Source organism: Parambassis ranga, chromosome 21 (genome assembly GCF_900634625.1).
Source record: "Parambassis ranga chromosome 21, fParRan2.1, whole genome shotgun sequence".
Lineage (NCBI taxonomy): Eukaryota > Metazoa > Chordata > Actinopteri > Ambassidae > Parambassis > Parambassis ranga.
In genome coordinates this window covers 12,780,283-12,804,334 of record NC_041041.1, presented here as the reverse complement: position 1 = coordinate 12,804,334, position 24,052 = coordinate 12,780,283, and the positions used below count along the sequence as shown (strand labels likewise).

The 24,052-nt window shown below is 39.5% G+C and overlaps 1 protein-coding gene across 1 annotated transcript in view; it reads left to right on the top strand.

Moving 5' to 3' along the window:
* Positions 1-24,052, top strand: part of tanc1b (tetratricopeptide repeat, ankyrin repeat and coiled-coil containing 1b) — a 79,867-nt gene that overhangs the window by 35,762 nt on the left and 20,053 nt on the right. The window contains exons 5-10 of the mRNA XM_028393056.1: positions 7,369-7,502; positions 9,299-9,488; positions 12,680-13,000; positions 20,669-20,791; positions 22,025-22,306; positions 22,431-22,585. Coding sequence (XP_028248857.1) covers positions 7,369-7,502; positions 9,299-9,488; positions 12,680-13,000; positions 20,669-20,791; positions 22,025-22,306; positions 22,431-22,585 — 1,205 coding nt within the window. The remainder of the gene's footprint in view (positions 1-7,368; positions 7,503-9,298; positions 9,489-12,679; positions 13,001-20,668; positions 20,792-22,024; positions 22,307-22,430; positions 22,586-24,052) is intronic.

Below are 24,052 nucleotides of genomic sequence, written 5' to 3'. Positions count from 1 at the left end.
ATTGACGTTTTTTCAAACTTTGTATTGGTAGCATATGCCAGGTTAAAGCTTAACTGTTCTAGTAGTTATTTCTCCTGTATTGGAAAGACTTTAAACCAAACTGAATGATAGATGTAGTAATTAAGATTCTGTTTACTTCCATACAAAACTGTAGACTGGGTGCTTTATTCTCCAGGACAGGGCGCAACACAAAAAGGGTATAAATTTAATTTGATATCTATTCTCAGTGCTACAGATCTGTTTTTTTCACAGATTACATTGCGGACTCTAGGACAGTACCCAGCCATAATTTAGTGCAACGGTATTACTTATGTCTGTTAAAATACTCTCTCTCCTTGTACCGCTTCAGGCATTCAAGGTATTCAAGGCATTTGAATCTGATGATATTCTCTGGTAGAGACTTATACATGGTCTCTCAAATATTGATTCGTCCTTCAAAGTACTGAATTAAATCTGTTTTTAAGGTCAAACTGCTACATACTTGTGGTCATTATTGGTTCAGTGTACAGTTGTTTGATAAATCCAGCAGGCAAGCTAATAGATAGAACAAGAGGAACTTGCTAGTAGGTAAGAGAAGTTTTAGGAATGAGCCAACTTATTCATCTAATTATGTGTAATTAGGCACTGCATAAATCCTACAATAATAATGGCTAACTGTGATAGCCCAGCTGTAGTAGAATGAGGCCCCTGCACAGTTTTTGAAGCTTTTCAGTGCACTTGAGTCTGGTGCCAGCAACAAGGTTCACTTGTTTTATTCTTCCCCATGAGTCACAACTGACAGGGAGATATCCAGTCTGATTTTGTCCATAAAGAGAACATCTTTCAGCTTGTGTTGTCTTCTGGTTCAGTCAGGGTAAACTATGCTGATTTTTTTCCACTAACTGTTGAGACTGTATGAGACGGCTGTTTGACATTGCAGTTTTTGAAACAAGGTCAGCGTGAGCACAGAATGATGATTGAGTACCGGAAGAATCGTTTGTTGGAAAATTCGTTGAATGTTTTGCAGCATGAAAACTGTGTGGCATTTCAGACACAAATAAAATGGGTTTTTGGGAGCTGTTAAAGGGGCTTTTGCTTTTCGATGTGATGAAAGATTCACTTGAATGATTAAAAACTGACATCTATAGTCGCTGGGAAAATCAGAGGTGTAGGAATTTTAGCTATACAGATATGTAGAATATATTTTTAACCATTTTATGTTTTTGTGCTTCATTTGGCTGAATATTATCATGCAAAGTTTTTATAGGGTCTTCATTGTTCCTCTTTGGTGTTGGACTGCAAGCGTTGTAATTTGTTGTGCTCTGTGTTGTTGACAAGCATAATGGGCTGTAGGCTAAGAAAGGAAACATGCTTTTGACCTACAGTAGAGAGCACTGTCTTTGAGGAAGGATTGAATTTCTTGTGCTTGTGTGTAATTGTGTGTTTCAGGATTTTGCCTATGCGTCCACAAGGGCTTTGTGTGTGTGTGTTTTCATGCATGAATGTGTCTGCTACAGGCGGCCAACAGTCCAGTCGAGAAAATTGTTTCAGCTGTGGTCTCGGAGTTCTGTCTCCGTCAATCAAGACTAAACCACAGGTCCTGTCCTCTCCCACAATTATGTCTCTTTCCAAATCCCCCATTTTACAACTGCAGTGTGACCCTGGCCCTGACACCTGTTTTTTTATGTATTGATCATCCTGTCAATGCCTAAACCTTTTGGATTTTCTTTGATTTTTTTGTATTGTATGGTGGTACTAATCTCATCCTTTTGTGTAATTTCATTTGCATTTTAGTTATTTTAGCAGCTTTGTGGTTTTTCTGGGATTGTTACTCATACAATTGAGATTAATATAACTATATATACTGTAACTAATGTGTATCACTTGTAGCATGGGTTAAAACTGTGCAGACATGCAGACTTTAAGTGACTCACCATGGTTACCCCTTGGCTATGTGGTTATGTGCGAACTGGGTGCAAGTGGTCTGATCTTTTGTTTATTTCTGATATCTAAATGTGTCATCAAGGAAACACAATGCGATGCAGTATTTTACAGACACAGCTGGGGTCCTGACAGGCTGCATGCAAAGAATGTTTTTTGTAAACAGCATCAACGCTGACCTCTGATTATGAACCGAATGGGACATGATGAAACAGATAATACAGTGATTATTATTACTGTCTTCAAATGACACTGTGTTAGGAAATGGAGACACTGCACTAAAGCACAGAGCGCATGTGTCATAAGGTTTTAAGCTTGCTGTGATCTTTATTAGGGCAGGCTTTGTTCACCATACTGTTATGTTACTTCATCACAAAGACTGTGATTTCCATCTTTAAAGGATCTTTATGACACAGCAGCTCTGGCCCACAGCAATGAATTATTGCATGATGAAGCTCTTTTCTGATCTAACAGTTAATGAAACGCCATCTGAATCTTCCATTATAGCAACATTAATAACTGGCAGATTGTGGAGTCAAGCTGAGATGTCACTCAAACTCTGATTGCTATCACCCCAGCCCTAAACTTCATTTTATTCAGAGACACTTTATTATCAATAGTCTCAACTTCATTTGCTGTAATGTCTCATTGGATTCTCCATCTGCACATGCAGCAAAGGACATTTATGGTTCTAACATTGGAATGCACAGTAAGAGCCTTCAGCCTTCTTCAGGGAGAACGTTACCTTGTACCTCTGAACTCAAATGAGGGAAGCAGGATGCATGTTCTCATTGAGGGTTCATTAAACAGGCTCCACTGTTGTGGTAATGAAACTCCAGCTGCTAATGAGCACCGGCTGGATTGTTTTCTCGGCAGGGCGAGAGCTAAGACAGCTCTGCAGAACCAGTCTGTTCATGGTGCCCCCCCCCCCCTTCTCCTCTTTCTCCTCCGCCTGTCTTCTGCTCCTCCTCCTTCCGTCTTCATTCTTCTATCACTGAACCACACGGTTGCTATTTCACACCTGCTCATAAACTTCCTCAGGCAGCAGATAACGATGTTGTTTTGTTTTTGCCTCCATTTGACGTACAGTTACTGGAATAACAAAGTGGTTCCAGCTATCCCTGGTTTTCCATGTCTCCAGGGTAGTGTGAGATGGAGAGGACCAATAATATACTTTATTTAAAACAGGGGAGCTAACTTTCTTTGGGAAGCCATTTTACTTAATAAGTGTCCTCCATTCTGATAAATACAGTCATTGTACCTCGTGCACTGAGGACTTTGCAGTTGCCCTACTCCCATGGTTATATTGTGCCTGCTGCAGAACCATTAATAATATAAAATCCATTATGAGGCCATAAACTGATTCATAAAGTGTCAAGTACCTTATGAATTGAGAGCCAATGTTGCTGCCATCACACAAATAAACTAAAGGTAAAGTCCATTCTTGTGATACCAATTAATAAACCCAGCTAATCAAGATGAGAGTTAATGAAAGCCTGGAGAACAAGCTCCTGACCAACTCCTGTCATCAATTTTAAATGGTATTCCCTCTAGTATGAAATTATATATATCATCCTATCATCTCAGATATCATGTCAGACAAAACATCTTCCAGCCATCAATTGTTTTATATGACAATTTTAGCCTTGCTGTACCACTACCAAACAGTTGATTTACTTCATGCATATTGTGTCTCTCTTAATAGCTTTTTTGTCCACATATGACTGTGTAAAGAGATCACATGTACAAGCATATGTGAGTTGTAATTTAGTGTTCCTGCAAAAAAAAATTATATGTTGCTACAAATTTAAATTTTATCACAGCAACCAATGAAAGCTTTTTATCTGTTACCTGGTTGCCATTTGGGTAATACTTTAGTGGTAGACTACATAAACTATATATTATATGTTTATAATGACAGACTAATAATCTGTCATTATATCAAGCAAGCCTAACTTCTGAAGTTGGCAAGGAGGCCAGCAGCAGCAGGGTGTTATATATCTCCCTGAGGTTATATCCAGAGACAGGTACAACACTTGCAGTCATAGACCATTTTAAATCGCTGACCCATATCACAGCATCCATGTTTTCCTCCTTAGGAATGAATGCCATTGTAAGAAACAGATGAACCCCACAGTGACCTTTGTGTTTGGAATATTTTGACAGCTTTTTCTGATTTCATATGGATGGACTGGGTTAGATCGATTATTAGTTGTGTGGAATTCTACTGGTTTAAAAGTACTTTTTTATAACATTGCATCAGTTGATATTCTTCTTCTCTATGTATTGGACTGCAGTACTTCACTGGCCTTCAACACACTTTGCCACAGAGTAGAGTAGGAGACATTCCAACATATCATAACATAACTTCACGTTCATTGTGCACTACATTAATTCTAAGGCTATCAATTCAGTAATAACATCAGTACTGAGAATGTCCCATAGAAAATCCTACGGAAAATAATGACCTGTCTGTTACTGTATTTCCACAGACTAACATACTGTGCCCAGCACCCTCTGTATGTTATATTAGCAGCAGTAATTACATCAAGATCAGTAATTTCACACTGAAGGTAAGTAATGTCAAGTAAGGCTTTAGATGCTATCAGCTTTGTAGAGAATTGAGCTTATAGCTTAAAAGTAGCTCGTTTTATCAGTAAACAGGTGGAAGGAAAGCCCAATAACAGGATGTCTTTTATTATATAGTTACAGCTAAGATATCCAGAACTGGCGGTAATGTTTTTATAGAGCGTAAAGGTAAAATATCATTATTTTCTTACATGAGCCTGTCAGAAAATAATGAGTATTAGCAACAATGACATTTGTAAAAGAAACATTGTTAAATCCATTCAGAAGAGGCTGAAGCCAAAGTAAATCTTAAAACACACAACACCATAACCGTGACACAGATTTGCTGAATATGCAATATGTTTATTCTTAAATACATACACACAGGATGCCTGGCGAAGGTTTTCTTTCTATGTATGTAATTTCTGTTGGTACAGAGTTCTGAGTTTAGAAGAGATTACTGGCTGTATGTTTTATTATTGATTATTGCATACTATGTATTAGGTCACCAGTCATTTTGCTGGCATATTAAATAATTTTATGGATATTGGAACACAGCCCTCAAGCCCTACATGTGACAGACTCATAATAAAAAAAACAACCTGTCACTGTCTGCTAATGTATGGTAGTCATAAACGTATGATGTGTAAGGTGTCCCCTTTCAAGACCAATCCCTATTATCTCTGTCTGTCTACTTCAAGCTGATGAACCATGTACAATGCGTGGGTGGTATTGGCAATCAGCACCCTACATGATTACATCTGTCAAGAATTATACTTGAAACATGCATGTTGGGTAAGAAGGAAATATTGTTATTATTACTTAAATGTTATTTTTCTTTTCCTGTTATAATATTATAGATGTTGTAAGGATATAGACGACTTGACATCCCACTGTTTTTGCACCAGTGCGCTAAAAAAAAAAGCTCTTCTCCAGCATTTAAACGAGCAGGTTGACATTCTCGTATAAAGAAATAATTTCCTTTGTGTATAGACTCTACTGTAATGGAAAAATGTGATGCAAGAACAGCATGTGTTGGGTTAGCATTCACTGTCTGTTGCTATACAGACAAAGTTTCATTCAGTATAAACCTCAAGGTTTATGGCATTATTAAAATGTTTCTTTTCAGGCCTATAGCATATTTCAGTTTCTCAAAATTAAAGGTATTCCTATGCAATATTACAACTTTGCTAAAGGCAGGGCCAAGAAAAAAACATCAGCACACCTTCCATTTAGTGGACAAATATCAACATTCCACACAGCTTTAAGTTAGAGATACAGTACATGCATACATTACCTACAGTGCAGGTATCATGTCTACTATAGTTTGTTCTTAGCTGTATAGAAACATGACTAACATGCCAGCCAATGGCTGATTTATACCTTTATACAGTCTTTGATAAAATGCTTGCTTAGTTTATTCTTTTTGTATATTTGTGCTTGATCAGACATGTCATTAATGGTTAATCTGCTGATTATTATCCCCAATAAATAATGTAAATAATGTTGTATGATTTTCTGTCAGTTTGCTCAGCAGTTGATTGTTTGGTTGGGATAGACTGATTATAGAGAAAATGACACATTCTCTAGTTAGTTTTGTGTGATTTTCATATATATAATAATTGCTCTATTATGCTAAGAATCGCTTGTCACTAGTCTTTGGACTGCTGTATAATTATGCTTTGTTTAGGAAGTTAAGTGAGCAGAATTTTTAATAGAGTCACTGCTATTTTCTGCCATTAGAGTTGTCGATTTCTTTCCTTTCAACAATCCTTTACAATCCTTTTATAAACAATCAGTTTATTCACATAAAGCAGCTACAAACATATAACAGCACACAGACTGATCCAATATAACCTCAGTGTTTCTGCAGGGTTTTTTTGATAGTGTTTGCTGCTGTCTTCAAAGTGAGAAAAAGCAGCTCGGTGCTATATAATGCATACAATGTAAAGGCATTGTCTGTATGTTTGTAATTGCATCCTAAAGATCCGTGTGTTCGTGGAGATGCTGTTTGGACTTCACTGGTGCTTGGCAGCACATTTTTGCCATTGGAGTTGTTTGTATTAAATCAGATATACTGTCAACATTATTAATAACTGTGGAAGAACGAGGGTAAAGGGGAAAATGAAGGAGAGGTGCTGACAGAGTACTGCATAATAAGCTTTTGTATCTTGGACCTTCTCTTTTTTTTTCCCTCAGTCTCGCTCTATAACATTGAAGCTATCATCGCTCCGTCTTCTTGGAAACTTTTTCACTTCTCTGAATTGCTACATCCACATTTGATTACATGGATTATGGCTCATTTGTCTTCATTTTTGTTTGAATATATAATAATAGGTATGTGTCTACCAACAGAAAAAGGATTCCAAGTTGTCTGTGCTTTGTTGATGGCACCTCAGCCTTGAAATTGCAGTCTAAAGTAGTATTAAGGTTTGGAAATAAAGACAGTTTAAGCTGTGCCAGAGAAAGCCTATGTCCACTCATTGATATTCAGAGGCTCTATGAGTGAAAGCTGTAAACAACCAGAAAGCCATGGAATTGGCACTCAAGGCATGTTGCATGACACACACACACAGTCTCTGGTTTCTTAACAATGCTAGACTTTCACACATATTCAGACCCATTTAGTAATCCCTCATACACAGACACACACACACTCAAGCCATCGCCCCCACCACACTCACTCTCTCACTCGCTCTCTCTTCTCTTTGGGTCTGCACCACATCAGCAGCAGCTGGAGAGTGCAGCATAGCATTTCAGAGCAGAGCTGAGGAGAGCAGGGCAGGCAGCGTGGCCCGGTGTGGGCCATACAGTGAAAGAGAGGGAATCTGCCTACAAATGTTAAGCATTTCTCTCCCTCTCTCTCTTCCTCTCATCTAGAGCTGCAAGCAGAGAAACAGCCAAGCTCCTCCTCCCCTGCCACTCAGGAACTGATGACAAGGCTGGGCTTTTTACTGGGAGAAGGGATCCCGGGTACGGCACGCATACCTATGGACGACAAGAATGAAAAGAAGGTATTTCATTTTCTCCCTCCCCTCCAACTCCCTCCCTTGTCCAGTAGCAGCTGCTGCCATTGCTGCAGCACACACATAGAGAGATATAAGAGAGGATGGAAAGGATGAGTTTCTCCACTCATCCTTCCCTGCTAGTTGTAACAGTGTACAACAGTAGAAAGGATTTTTTTGTTGCTGCTTGATTCATTTTTCCCCCTGTGAATTACGGATGGGCTTTTAAGAGGCACCTCTGGGACTTAATTTTTTTTGGCACAACAAGCAACGGTAACTGTCAGAATGTTTTGTTTGAACTGTTAAATATGTTTTGAAGAAAGTAATTACATATTTAAAATTGGCTGCATGTGGTTTTATGTCTGCACAACCTCTCCTGCTTGGTGTGTTAGTCTCCCAGTAACTTGAGTGCTATTCCAGGGGCTCTTGAGTATGTAAGAAGAGCGTCTGAGCCCGGATCCAGAAATAGAGTTATGTTAGGTTTGAACCTCAGTTTGTTTGGCTCTACTAATTAAGCTGAGGTTGTGTGAAGAGCAAAGCCCAGCACACTCGGCTCTTCACATTCATTTTGTGTCTTTTACGTGTTTTGACACTGACCTGGCAACTCTAGAAGCACAAGAGCATTAGCTATTTTCTGAAATATGTTTATCTGTTGAGATTATGAAAAAATGAGCTGGACTTTATGAGAGTCAAATTGTTATGACTTTGTTTTTGTGTGTAGGTGTGTTTTCAGAGCTTAGATGGGAAGGGGCACATGTCAGCTGCCAACAATTGTGTTTTTCTCCATACTGCTGTTGTACAGTATGTCTTTAACACAGCGTGTTTTTAGTTTTGCCCTCCGTGTCAGTAAGATGTTTGAGTCTTAATGTGTTTATAAGGTGGCATAAGCTCTGGGCAGCTGCCTTCAGGCTGAAAGTCACCAGATGAAACTGCTGATATAAATCCATGGGATTTAAAAAATGTTATATAGTTTGTCGGTTTGCTTTGGTTAAACGATTTTTGAGTGGCCAGTCAAAAAATGTTTCATTTTGAAATAAGGCAGCAGTGTTTTAGGTTGGACTTATCAGTGTGAAATAAATCATACAATGCATGTACAGCAACTATTGCATTTGCTTAAGATGGATAGGATTGTAGTGCTTGGAACTTAATGTAAGCTTTATTAAGTAAGTGCTGTATTTGCATGTACATCCTTAATGTATGTAATAAAAATGAAGCAGGAATGAGTGTCTTTTTTTCATAAAAAAGGATTGATGACCATCTTGAGCTACAGTGTGTTGTGTCTAATATTACAATAGAGTTGGGGGACAAGACAAACTTTAATTTGAATTTCTGTGGTTGTCAGTTATCCCAAACAAAGATTCAGCTGTTGTATGGTTGTCAGACAGGCTTGATGACATGAGAAAGGTATCTATTGTGTCAAAACAAAGTAGACATTTTGTCCCTTGTGAAATTCTCTTCAGGAAGATTTTGGTTCGTTCAGACATATAAGTGTGTAATTTCCAAGCGTTGCTCTATTTACAGTCCTCATGCCCTTCGGCTTGTGTGTCATGCTCACATGTGAAATGCTTCTTTATTTCGAAAGGAATTTTTTGCATTACCGTACTCTCACATGATCCAGGTCAAAGAGGCTGAGTTATTTAGCTCAAATCAAATTTTTTATAGTTTTCTCTATGCTCCCTCTAAACAAGGCCCAAGAGTTATGTTTTTACTGCTTCTCACACTACAAAAATGTGAACTTGTTGCCAGCTTCATACTTCATTGACATCTTTCCTTTAACCTTTTTCCTGGTCTTCTTTTCCCCCCAGTGCTCTCTGATTAGCCAGGGTATCAGCCCCTGCTCTACACTGACGAGCAGCACGGCATCTCCCAGTACTGACAGCCCATGTTCCACCCTCAACAGCACAACCAGCCGTCCACCTCTCAGCTGCTCCAGCCCCTGTGGAACCATCACCAGCCCCAGTTCCACACTTGAGAGCAAAGACAGTGGGATCATAGGTGAGAAGCTATGTAATAACCCCCCATCAACCCCAATGCTAGTTTCTAATTTGCAAGAAAAATATGAGAATGGTAGATCCTTGTGTCCTTACTAAAAGGTACTCCGTAGAGTATAGGTATAGAAGAATCTTAGCTGTTCGTTAAATAGCTCTAGCTTTATGGTGTGACTTGCTGTTTGCCTCATTAAAAAGTATTGGCAGAATTTCAGTGGATTTTCAAGTTCTAATAGCAACATTGACAACAGTCATTCCCCAGCATACCTACCTTACTGCATGCAAGTTTGAAACAGAAGACTTTGTTTGGGGTGCCTGTGGCTCAGGTGGTTGTCCAATAACAAGGAGGTTGGTGGTTTGGTTGGATCCTCTGCCCTGTCTGCATGGCAGTGTGTCTTTGAGCAACCCTTAAGTTTCTCCCAGTGGATGCACCATTAATGTATGAATGTATGTGTGCTTGTGTGTGTGAATGGGTAAATGCAAAGTAGTGTAAAGTGCTTTGAGTACCTTTGAGTAGGGAGAAAAGTCCCATATAAATCCAGACCATTTACCATTTGTTGCTCTGGCATTTGTCTCACATCCTTCTTTTATCTGATTGGTTGTATGTCTATCCAAATGCATCCAGACAGAGTTTATTCTGTGTCTGTTGGTACTGCCCACTGGAAATCCAATTGAATCCGCAGAGACCAGACTAATTATTTCCATAGAACAGAAAAAGAATTGGGATGGCTGGCTAGGCGTTGGGAATGGTGGAAACTTTGTACTGTATGTAGTACTATAATTGAATTGTCTTATAATGCACACATTAAGCTATTTTATAGACAATCATTTTCCAACCTATATAATATACAGCATAATAAAAGAAAAGCGTGCCAATTAGCCAGCTACAATCTGACTTCACAGCAGTTTAAAACTACCTAGCTTGCCTTTGGGAAGACGGGCACGGTGCATCAATGGTGTGCTTTGATGCATTAGCAGCTACCTCAGAGCAACACCAGCCCTTCATTTACCACTGCCAGCTTGATAAGAACATAGTTAATGCCAACTTTTGTCATTTCAACTGTAGGATGGATTTTGATGCAAGCACTAATTACAGTATTTCCCTTAAATGTCTCTTCTGCTTTCAATTTTCAGTGTAAAAATAGTTACCTCATACATGCGTACATATTGTGACCACACACCTCTGTGGTGCCAGTCTTTTAAAATTCTGTTAATCCTGTTGGGAATGTATCGCATGTGCGTCACATTATATTCATCCCCTAGAATGCCAGTTATTGGGTTTGTATCAAGCTGTTCTGGTGAGGGAGCACTGAGGTGACAGTTTCACAGCTTGACGTTGTGCTGTATCTCGAGTAATAGCCCTGTAAGACATCTGGGGATTTACACAAGCTGACAGGAAGATGGCATAGTCTATTGATGCATTAATTCAACTGCCGTTTCTACTCACAAAGCTTCCAGTGGCTATAAAAAATGTTAGGATTCCATTTTGAAAATTCTGATTATTTGGAGTAAGGATTGAATAAAGAAACTGTAACCATTTGATCCTGCAGTTATCCATTGTTGGTGTTTTTTTTTTCTAAAGGCACTGGGAACAATGTTTACATTTTTCTCTTATCCTTGTGTGAACTAACAAGGATATCACATTTTATGCTTTTCTGGTATCTGACTGACATGATAGTTCTGCAGAAGGTAATTCCTGCAGTGCTCCAGAGTTGACATAACTGATTACCATGAGTCAGTCATTCTGTCCCCCTGAGCAATATCATAGCTTGCCGCTAAATAATTAATGGAAGCTGTGATATAGTATCCCCCAGCTTCCAGCACTGACGCCACCCAGAAACAAACATGCAGTTATGACAAACGTATTGTAGTCCACCACCCTTTTAAAGCTACCGTACTTTGCTTGTCAAATTAAAAATAATTTTCTGAGAGACTAACACAATGTGTCATTGCTCTTCATCAGTATTTATTAACCTGTCGGTTGCATGACAGTTGGCCAAAGAAGTTGGGAAGTTAAGCTAAAAAGAAGCTGTGAGTTGTAAGAATCATTGGTCTACAACATCATACGCCCACCCGCTTTCATAAAATACTGCAGGAAAGGAATGGAACAGAGTTATTTTGCCTCCTCAAGTCAGATTCCTGGCTGTGATTAATGCTCCCTGTTCTTTGAAGTTTCACTCTGACTCTAATTTCCAAAGCACATTAATTTGGCTTTGTGCTGTTTTAAAAGCTCCTTGGTGGGATTGTTGAGACTTTTCAATGTCCTAACATTTACAAAACAGCTTCCACAGGAGGTGCCTGGAGAAGGACTTGTGACAGGCCTTAAGTAATGGCTACACACATTTGTTCTTATGATTAGAAGTCAAGCCATCACTAGGTTTGTGTAAATATTGATGTATTTTCTGCACCACAATGACTTTTAATAACATGCCCTGGGCAGGGCTAGACGTGACTATTATGCTATTATGAGTGACTTCATATTTGCCCAGGTAAGTGGCGCAGGAGTCACAGGGTCCAGGATGTGTTTGTTATATTAATATTAGTGATGATGCAATATACTGCAGCATTATGAAATCCAGATTAGAAGTGATGCTAACACAGCCAGCTGGCCAGTCAGTTCTAGCCCTCACTGACTGCAACTCTTTCTGTATCCAGCTGCCTGTCATTGTGTGGCTTTGGCTCTCCACTCAGCTTACAATTATGTTTGATGGCTACACTGGCCTAAGGGAGGATTAAAGGATTTGTTTTCAAATAGCACACCTGTTAGAACTCAAAAAATGATTTTCAAGGTTTTTCTGAAAAAGGTTTTGTTTATATGTGTAAATCTTTTTCGTATTATCACATCCAGCTGTTTACACTGTATATTATATCTTTCAACTCTTGATCCTTAAAAGAGCAAAAGACATTAGAGTCAAGAGAGACTGGGTTCTAGAAATGAATCCTACAAATCTCTTCCATCATGACTTCCCAGTTTTCATTAGCAGGCTGTCGCTGTAAATATAAAATGAGCTTCTGAACAGTGTTGATAAGGGCAATGAGGAAAAGCAGGGACTTATTCAAAGTTAAAAGTTCCATTACAGCTCACTATCTCAGTAGAGATTAAGACAGATAAATGTTCATAGCACACAAAGAACATTACTCTGATATATCTTGCCACTTTTCTTCATCTTACCTCCTCCTCCCCTTTTTTTCTCACAGCCACCATCACTAGCTCTTCAGAGAATGATGACCGCAGTGGGTCCAGCTTAGAGTGGAATAAAGATGGGAGCTTGAGAGGCAGCGGACGCCATGGCCTGGCACAGAGTGTGCGGGGTGACACCTGCTCTCCTGTGGCTGAAGAGGAGTCAAGCAGTGCCACAGCAACACCAGCTGAAACCCCATCCAGGTCTGACCAGCAGCAGCAGCAGCAGCAGCAGGCCAGCACATCAGCAGGAGCAAATCATTCACCTGAGGGACCCATTGCATACCCACCACAAACATCATCTTCCCTCATGATGCCGAGGCCAAACTCTGTAGCAGGTAAGAGCCTTCTGCATTTGAGCTTTTGACATCGGGCTTTCAACAAGTATGCAGGAAGGGTGCTGTATAGCTTTGTCTATGATTCTCTCACAGCATTGCATTACCAGTGAGCACATAATATGACCTGTGCCTGAGGCTGAGAAGTGGCATGTCATTTTAGTAGAAGCACCTGACAGATTTTGAAGGGTAGCATGTGTGGATATGAAAGGAATATGTTGATGAAGATTCTCTGTCATCCAGGTCATTTTCATAGAAAAGGGTTGCTGCTCGGAGGAGCAGCGAAATGTCTTCAGGAAAACACTACAAATCCAGTTGCCTTGCGTCAACCCTTTAAATATGAGAGGAATAAGATGTTAGTAGTTAGAAACCTGAGAAAACAGGTCGGCTTTTCAGAAAGTGGGGTATCAAGCCAGAAGTTTGGGATTAGGCAGCTGTTATATGCTGGGCCTTAGCACTGCCTGCTACATCGAACCTAAGCTGAAGCCACTGTCTGGCTGATCTGTTCTGCATTCCTGCCCTGGAACCTCCCTGTTGTGGTTCAGCTCACCATATCCACACAGCTGTCACAGTTGTTGATATTTCTCACTACCCCCTTCTCCCTTATGTCTTTCCCCCCTTTTCTATTCACAGCTCTCCTTCATATGGCTTTGCCCAGTTTTACTGTTGCGTTTCACCTGGACCTGTCGTTGGAGCTCAAATGTCTTTACATCCGTAAGCAGGTTTACAAGTGAATGCAAAAGCTAGCAGAGATCAAGTCCTTATTTAGTAGTCAGCTGGTTTGTTGGATGTGTTTTTGGCAACAATACAAGACATTGATGTACACTTATGGCCCAACATTAGCTGACAGCTAATGGTCTGCATGTATTGTCAACAATTATTTGACAGCCTTTGAAATAATAACATAACAAAAATGATGCCATAACTCAAGTGTATGTTTTGTGAGTTTGAGAAGTGTATAAAGTAGTTTAGTAGTTTAGTAGTAGTTTTAGTAGTAGTAGTAGTTATAAAGTAGTAGAGGGAAAATAATATTTGTATAGTGGGTATATTAACACTCAACATAAACAGGTAAACAGGTTATAGTGCGGATACAATTTATGTTATACTGTGTTGTGTAAGCTGAGAATTCCACTAGTGAGAGGAAATTACAGTGGGAACAAGCTGGCCACAACTGTGAAAAGAAGCATATAAACATAAGTGGGCTTGGGTCAGACAAGTCTAAACCTATAAGACTGAGAGAATAAAAACTAGCAGAGATGAATATGACCAGTACATCCATGGGAATGTGAGTGGTTGAGTGGTGTATTATAATTATCATGTGTCTCTAGGGAATATGTTGTTGTACTTGCATGTCTAAGCTACATATGTGTAGAGGCTGAAATACATGCCATTGCCTACTGTGGGGTTTTAAAACACTATGTCATCATACAACTATTTCCATGTGTCTCCTGCTGGATCAGTTTTCTCTTTAATATCTAGTCCAATTTCTTATTGTATACAAATGAAACATAATTCAATGTGAAGCTATAATGTTTGTCCTTAAAATTAGCATTTGTCTGATGAAGATTGTCTTCCTTTCTCCATTTGTCAGAATTGTCCTTGCAATGGCTCTTTCACTGCGGTCATTCTTTGTTACAAGAGCCCATGCTCTTTTTACATCTCGTCATTAATTTTGTGTGACAAAAACCTGAGAAGTCCAGACACACACTAGCCCATAAAGCTAACAGGCCAAGGAATATTTGGCAGTTTATGTGTGTTGGTTTGCGTGTTAGCAGCAGTGTGCTCGTTTCTGTGTGTGCTCCCAGAGTTTATGGGCTGATGTCATAGTTATGCAGCGTTGCCCTCTGGGGGCCTGCAGAATTCACACCTTAGATTTTATGCTGTGTGACAAAATCCCTGGGAGAGGACATCAAGGACATGGTGAGACAACCTTATTTATGCCCCAAACTGATCTGTGTTGGTGTCATGTAGGCCGACATGTTGAACAACAAGCTGTCTAAGTGCCTTTACTTTATTGATAGATATTAAATAAGGACAAGGGGATCTGGCATGGAAATAAATATAAAGGCTGAATTCTGCTTGCTTTATTTGTTCCCATGGTGACTGGCCTCTCTTCAATGCATGGTGTTTGGAGCACTGACATCTCAAATGAGCTCTAAATACAACCACAGCTCCTTGAAGCTGGAAAAAAGCAAATTTAGGTTGTTTGGGCATTTGGGACTATTCAGAAGGCACCCAACATCAAAACTTCAATATCCTGGCTACCTTATAAGGCAGCTGGATTCTTCAAAAAATTCACATGACAGTCCATTTTCAACAGACTACAAAGGGATTGTCTGAAGATCTCATGTGCTACAGTGTGCAGCTTGGAAAGGGACTTGTGAGTTACTTAGCTTATTGGTAGCTGTACCCTGATGTGGGCAGAACTCAGTATGTTAAGTACACTTAGTCAAAACTAATACCACAGTCCTGCTGTTAATCCTACATCCATGAAGGTTGTAATGTAATTGGGCTTTTGAAGTGCATTTCTCAGCACAGAGTTATGTGTCTGTTATTTTAGCAGTTCTCATTGATGGTGGAAATGGAGTACATGTATATAATATTTTCCAAACCTGCTTAACAGTTTTCATACATTTTTCTAGATGTATAAAAATAATAAATGTCATTGTTACTTATCCTGGCCACCTACACCCAGGAACATTGACAAACATCTAAATTAAAAGGCACATCTTCATAAAGCACAGGCATCACAGAGGTGGAGGTTCACTTTGTCCATCTGTCTGATGCCAATCAACCACTGCATTGCTGGGCCTCTAAAATGCTAGCTATGTATGTAGGAATGTCTGCATATTGCTGTGAGGCGTCATTTGCACTGCCTTGGTGAATACACACAGACATAGCATGTAGCTGGGCTGTCCCTGTGGGAATAACACTGTGTGGAGCCAACATGTGTTGTGGTAAGTTGCACAAATATTGGTACACACCACCTGTTGTGCAGGTGATGAATTCATTTCATTTGCCTTTTGGAGCGCTGTAAAAGATTAGTCGATATTCTAGTTGTTGACAAAAAAAAATCTGTATTTTGTAAAGCAGCATTAAAAAGTTTTCAAAACAGCAATCCCACATTGAAGTCCTGCTGCTAACAAAATACAGCGTGTTTTAAGCTCAGTAGCTTATGCCACACATAAGAGACGCAAGACGTATAGACAATCCAAAAGAGATGTGTTGCAAGGGTGCTTTCAGAGAACCTTAAAGAATGCATTAAACCTCCAATGTAAGTGCAACCTGGTCCTGTTTCCACAGCCACTATTAAACGCCTGCTGAGACAGCTTTAAACCAGTAACAACATTTCTGCAAGAAGCATAAATTCTTCCCAATACAGAGTTTAGTTTGGCTCTCACATTTTTGCGATTGGTACCTAATGCAGTGTTGTGAAACCAAAAAGACAATGCTGATCAAAAATTTAGATTTCATAAATCTCTCATGTCAGTATCTGCAGTGGTAGCAGGCAGCTCCCTCACTGTGGTATTTTTATATTTAGTTTTATTGTTTCTCTCTGTCCACACAGACACTACCAAATGTCAGATGTTGACAGTCTCAAATGTCAGATGTTGCTGCATCCATGACGTCCTGTGCTCTTGGCCACCCTTTTTCTTCATTCTTCTTTGATAATAAAAATTCTATTTTTCATTTGATGGTAAGCTTTTTATGGAGGCTTACAGAGTCAAAGGGCCATATTAGTTTTGGCCACTGGAATTCCATGGTTTTGAAATCTTAACTTGAGCTGCTTGTGGTTGTGTTGCTCAGACAGGGAGATTGAGTTAGGGTCACTGTGGCGGAGAAATGGTGCTACAGTGCATGTGTTTAGCTTCTGAGGAGATCCTCATGGTCTGTATTGTATGTTTGTTTGTACTCAAAAGTTATCTTTTAATCTGGCAGAACATGTAGCGCTCTCTCCATAATTATCAAAGATCTTTATCTGGACTTTACCTCAGTCTGTGGACAGCTGACATGTGAATTCTGGGGCATGTTTCTACTAAAACCATGACAAGGTAACATTTGAATGCATCTGCGTTTTATTAAAAACAAACAAAAACAAACGGAAGTAATTCTACATGTGAATGCAATCTATGATTCAGAGATGTCTGCAAAGGTCAGACAGTAATTAAAAAGTTATGTTGCTTAAAGTGTTTAACCACTTTATCTGATATGCCATAAGCTCTTTTCTAATGGTTTTGAGTTCATATTTTTTGTACTGTTTAATTTCATTTCAAGACACGCCTTTGTGTTTTTGTTGTTAATGACGTCCCCTGGTAGCCATGGAGTTCACTGCCATCAGCTTCATGTAGTCATTGATTGGTTTAGTTCAAAGACAGAACAGAAAACAAAAGAAAACGGATAACACATACATATCCTCCAGCACTCTAAAAAGGTCAAAAAGGCATCTTCTAAATTGTCCATTTTCTGAGAATTGCTTGGTGCCTCTATGGCACAGCAGGAGCAAAATGAAAACTGAATCTATTTTAGTTCTGAAAAGGCCTTCAAAATTGTCCTCAGCAGCCCTCTGGTGACAGATCAGGACTTGTTAAATGTCTAGTCTTAAAGGGTCAATGTTTTAACTAACTGCTCTATGTCACTATAGATTGTTTGACAGCACCACACTGTTGAGATATAAGTAATAGCTAAGGAACTGTTTAACAAATAACTTTAATGTTTATTTTATCCGACATGATAAACTACAGTGAGATGGTAAACAATGGTACGTAGCATCACAAACCTGCTGCTGCTAGCATGGTTGCTAAACAGATCTGATCACATCAGGTTTTGTGTTCGATTAAATTCAGCCTTTGAGCACGGTGTTGATCTTTCTGGTAGTTTCTATTTACAACATATTTACTACTCTCAACAAGCTACACCATGCAAAGGATATGCTAAGGTTTAGGTAATCATAAAGGCCACAGTTGTACATATAATCTGATTAGATATGACCTTTCATTACCTTGACTTAAATTTCCTTTTTTACCAAGATTTATTACTTAGCACTCCTATTTCATATTTGTTGAACATTTAACCTAGTTATCTAAACTGTTTTCAGAAGTAGTCTTTGAATAATTAGGTAAATATTTTAACATTCATTTCCCTATTAGACTGTGATCATTATCACAGTAATACTTTGCCCCTACACTTATCCCAGAAGGGGTCAAACTTCCATTTCCTTTATAGCAGCATATTTTCCCACCAGACTGGAAATCTTACTTCTAAAACATACTTTACTCATACTCCTACAATATTACACAATGGTGACTTGCTGTTTCTGAAGACAAGGAGAAAGAGGAGAGGATAATCAGGGAATTGGGGGGGGGGTAAGTGGTTTGAGCAAGGAAGCTCAGTCCTCGTCTCTGTTCTGTCATGGCAAACAGAAGGTTTCAAAGGGCAGACCTGCCTGAGGAAAAAAAAATCCCATTTTCATCAGAATACAGTCTGACACATTTGTTCAGCTTCAAAGTCACTGCAAGCACAGACTTCAAGGTGTCATATGTTCGTTTTATCAATGAGTGGAGATGTGCAAGAATTGGAAGGAATTCAGAGAGTGAGGGGTGGAAACGAACTGAAGAGTAGGATTTGAAGGATATGAAGAAATCCTCTGGGAATTCTCAGCCTTGAAAGAATTGTTGATAACAAGCAAAATGACTTAACAGCAAGTTATGGTGCAGGATACGCTATCATGGACAGGAATGAAGGAGTGTGTGCCTTAAATCTGCTTTGCCAATTCAGATGGAGCACAACCTTCAGATGTGTCTGTGTTGAATAAAGGTTCAGTCTGGCCTTTTGTTGAATGTTCTTCAAGAAATCTGAAAAGAAAAAAAGGCCGGCTTGTGGTCCAGTGATGTCAGCACTGAGTTTTAGTGGTGATGTACTGCAAAGAATTGATTTTCTCTCTATCTTATCTCTCTCCTCCTCTGTCCATACAGCTCCCTAGCTGCCATAGTATCCATATCGGAGCCTTTGTGGTACTCATTCCTAATTCTACTGCTTTTTCCACATTCTTCTGTGTTATTCTGACTACACCCTTCTCCAGCTAAGCTCCTCATAATACTGCAGTAGCTGCCAATTACAAACTGTAATCAGTCACTGAAGACAGAATCATTCTCAATTTTCACCCTCTGCTAATTGCTTACCAAATTTAAATGTGTATGGATGCAAATGTATAGTTAGAGATGTTGATGAAGATTCTCAGTCATCCAGGTCATTTTCATTCAAAGGGTTAAAGCAAGGCAACTGGACTGCAGTCAGCTGAACTGATGAAGCTGCTTGGAGGAGCAGCAACACGTCTTCAAGAAAACTCAAAAAGTCCAGTTGTCCTTTAGAAGTCCTTTAAAATATACTTAGATGGACAATGCATGCATCTGTATTACAAGTAAAAGAAAGGTGATGCACTTTTAAAAAAGTATTGTAATAATTTAGCGAGTGCCTAATGCTGTGCTGTGCTGCCAGAGCACTGGGGTAGAGGAATTGCTTTTGTGCCCTTGGATTTAGCTGTAGATGTAGCTTTATAACCAACATTTGCAATGGTGTTCACACTATATTGACCAATTTGTCAGTTTGTTTTTGTCATTTTTTTTCACTGTTTTCCTAAAGTTAGACTTTGATCAGTGCTTCACTACTGCAATAAAAAAACACACGCTACCTCAGTTACAGTTGTCAGCAGAGGAGCTTTAATTAGTGGGACATTCCAGCTTGTAAGTTAGCGACCAAGTGAGGGAAAGAGGGAGCGAAGAGAGCAGCTGAGTGTTTGTGACAGTCTATCCTATTTGAGGCCTGATACAAAAGAAAACATGCTTTGATTCTGCTCTTCAGCAGGGGCCAAGAGAGCAGCGTCATTTTAAACATGGACAGCAACTGATGGAGAGACCTTGTTGCACTAATGTACTTCTTTATTATCCTAACAGTTTATCTCATGCTTTAAATTGCCTGGGGAATTGCTTTGTAATCGCTACCTCATCAGAACACTTATTTGCAGAGTTTAGCTTCATGAAGAGCAATCCCACATTTGTTGTTTTAAACATCTCCTGTTTTAAGACTTCTGTTGAAACAAAGTTATTTCCAATTAAATCTGGACAGAATTTTAATCAGCGGTTTTAAGACAGGGAAGGATTTTCTGACTTACAAAATATAGCTGTTTCCTCTACAATACAGCATTGAGACTGCAGCTGTATGTACTGTAGACTGAAAGACATGAATAATTTTTATACATTACAGAGGTGAAGCTGCATTGAAACCATTTCTACAGCTTGCCACAAGTGGCTTTTGGATTTTTTGTAAAAGGTTAAGGTAATCTTTCCTTTTTGTATTGCCCAGCAGGAGTTTGTGGGGACAGACCTCTCACTGCTATATTGTGTGTCGCTGTCAGCTCAAATCAAATGAAAAATAGGAGCATGTCTGTCTTCACTTTGGGATACTGCAACTCCTTCTCCTACAGTATGCTGGTACTGGCAGACAGTGCCTCAAGCAAACTACAAATGTCAGAGCACCCTGGCATGCCTGTTCTTCACTCATCATCTCTCAAAGATGGCAAATGTGCCACAAGATTTTTCTGTGTTACTCTTCGTTGCTGTTGTGACAAATTCATTCAAACGTGTTAATTTTCTTTTTTTATGTGTGTGTCTACAGCAACCAGTTCTACAAAGCTGGAAGACTTAAGCTTTCTTGATGAACAGCGGAACACCCCCCTGCGGACGTCCATTCGTCTACCCTGGCATAATACCGGAGGAAGGCCACCTCAGGATTCTAAAGGTGACTGCTGTGGATACACCGTTATTGTTCAATACATTTAAATTGATGCCAAAAGTCAGACTTTCAATAATCTTTGTAAATATTTGATGAGAACATGAACTGTGCAAGTCATTAGATATTAGATATTCACAGCATTTAGTCTTCCTTTGAATGTCTCCTTTTCCATTTTCACACTCTTTTAACATGAAGTTAACAGAGAGGCTGAATGTCAGCAAGTTCATTTTATATGCTCATCAGTACTAAGGAACAGCCCGCATCTGTTTTTGTACTGTATGGTGTGTTTACTGGTGTGTATGCATGTGCCCTTAAATGTTAAAAATCTCCAGATTTTTTTTAGTAAACTAAGAATAGATACGATAGAAATTGGTTGTTTGTTAGAGGTGGGAGGTGAAAGGAGACTGGAAAAAGACATTCATTGCAAGTATCTGAACTCACGTTAACTGGAAATGGAAAATGCTGTCAACATGTGTCACCTCCAAGCACTTTACTTCACCTCACAAAATTATAGAAAAACGCAGCAATCCCCCATCTATAGCAAACACTTGGTGAAAGGAGAAAAAAAGCTCCCTTTTGACAGAGAGAAACCTCCGACAGAAACAGACTCAGGGTGGATGGCTGTCTGCTTCAACCAGTTCGTGTGAGAGGAGAGGAAATATGAGCTGAAAAAGAGGAAGGTATAAGAGGAGAGTGAGGAGGACTGTTAAAAAGGACAAGATTACAGCAGGAGGCGACTTCAGTGTATAAATGATCATATTTCTTTCTATTCATTCCATACCACCAATATCTCACCAGATGATGAACAAACTCATTTTGGAAAGGTCACAAACTGAGACATATATGGGTTTTAGAGTTACATGCATTGGAAATGCCAAGTGGGTACAATTGACCACCTCTAGTGTTGGAAAGAGTTTTATTAGATAATTAATAATTACGGTTGAAGTGGGCCAGTTAGAGAGTCTCTTTCAAGTCTACGTTCATTGTGTTCCTACTTAAGTTAATATTATTCCACTGCATTGCACAGGCAAGTTTATCTGTAAGGGATGAATGATGAATTTCTTCTGGGATATATTGAGGCTAAACTAGTAGACAGCATCAAAATAAAGTTGACTTGAAAGAAAGAAAGGGTTACTGAAATATGGTTGATGAAATGAGGAAGATGTAACATTGAGAAGTAAGATTATTATCTCTATCTTTTGCCACATTATTTACATATTTTTTACTTTTTCTCCTCAGCACGTTTTGCTCCATACAAACCTGTCGACATCATGCTCAAGCCCTTATTGTTCGAGGTGCCCAGTATCACCACAGACTCTGTGTTTGTGGGCCGAGATTGGCTCTTTCAGCAACTTGAAGATGTCCTAAAGGCCAGTGAGTCCACCGAGAACCATGGTGCTGTAGTGGTGGGCAGCGTGGGTTATGGGAAGACAGCCATTGTCTCCCGACTTGTAGCACTGAGCTGCCACGGAGGACGTATGCGTCAGATAGCCTCCAACAGTCCCAGTGCCTCCCCTAAAGGTAACCAGTTTTAGTACATACTTCAGAATGTAAGCACTACGTCTTTAATGACTGATGCTGTCCTACAGAGGGTAGATATGAAGTCAGAATGCATTCATCAAATGTCTGTTTGCCTGTACTCCAGGTGGTGCAGGACATAGCACAGAACTTCCTCTCAGCCAGCCCCCCCAGCCCACTCCACCATCCAGCGCTACCAACACTCTACGGACCAACAGTTGCCCCGGAACCCCTGAGATGCAGCGCCGCAGAGAAGAAGCTGTCAAGCGCCTTGCTGCTAAGGTATGACTGAAGTCAGTACAGTAGCTCAACAATCAAGGAAACACAATGTCAGTCCACACTGCTGGTGATTTTTTTTTCCTGGATACTTTTTAAGGTAATCGTCTGCTGGCTGCAGCTTCAAAGTTGACAGATAGAGACTGGGCAGTACAGATTCTCTTTTTTACTCTTGAAAAGAAAGTGAATATGTCAGTGTTTCTCTGTTTGTTGAAAAGGCTTTTTAGTTTGTTTTACCTGTTGTAACAAGTAAGCACTTTTCTGTATTTTGGTTAACATTAGTGTGTGATGGAATTGGCAGCAAAGAGACAACCAGGAAAACCAGGCATAGATCATATTTGTGCACCTTTTTCTGTCAAAATTATTCAGTGGGCAGACCAGCTCGCACTGCACCATTTTAAAATGTTCTCAGCTTAATGCCTCATGGAGATGCTGTGCTTTAGTTGCATAATTATTAGTTGTACATCTGCAGACATTTCTCCTCCTCCTGCACTTTCACTCACTTCTGACTACACCTGTATGCCATTTATAAAACAGCTCTACTGAATGTTCAATCACGCAACACCTGCACATTCAATACATTTTAGAAATACTTCGAGTTGAAACTCTCACAGGCATTTAATAACCTTGGCACTGCCCTGCCTGCTGACTGTTTTAACAAGGAAGAATGGCAGCCAGAGAAGATTTGTGATTCACATTTAGATTCACTTGATTTGAATAGCTTTGTAATGGCAGGTTCATTTGATGGGTGACAGCTTTCTAATCAGATCTTTTCACTGGACAGGGCATCATGCTTTTGATTTTATTTATTGCAAACGTGGAACACCTTTGTGGTGTAAAACATGGTTATCCTGCCAGGTATACCTCATGATATGTTTAAAAAACAGCTTCCACTTTCCAGAGGGGCAGTTCATTCACAAGACAGCTGACTGTGTGCAGTGAGGTTCATGTAAATGTCTCTGAGTCCCAAGCAACAGCTCTTAAACCAATTATTGTGTAAAGTGTTTCCAATAGGCACTCTCACAAGGGCTCTGTTCCTGTGATGTGTGAACACTGATGCAACACTGAGCTGCCAGTTCTTTTTAATCATTGATTTAAAAGTGGTCTCATAACAGGGGCACAGAGGCTATAACAATACACAGAGTATCTTTCAACAGAGATACAGTTTAAGGCATTGTTTCATTCTTCTGCCAGTGGATTAACTACTGCAGGTGCACTGCAGAGTGTTGCATCAGCTCCATTGCTCAAATCAGTCGTCTGCATAAGTTCTACACTGTAGAAAAGTATTTGTGTGTTAAGAGTCATTGTGTCATGCAGATGGCAGGTAACTTTACTACTGACTGGCATATGTTGCATTTTTATTAAGTATTTGTGACAAAATCCTTAATTTGAGAGAAGAGGTTAGTTACAGATGTTTGCCTCATTACAGCCCTCTCTCTTGTAGATAACAGTTAATAAAGTATACAAAACATT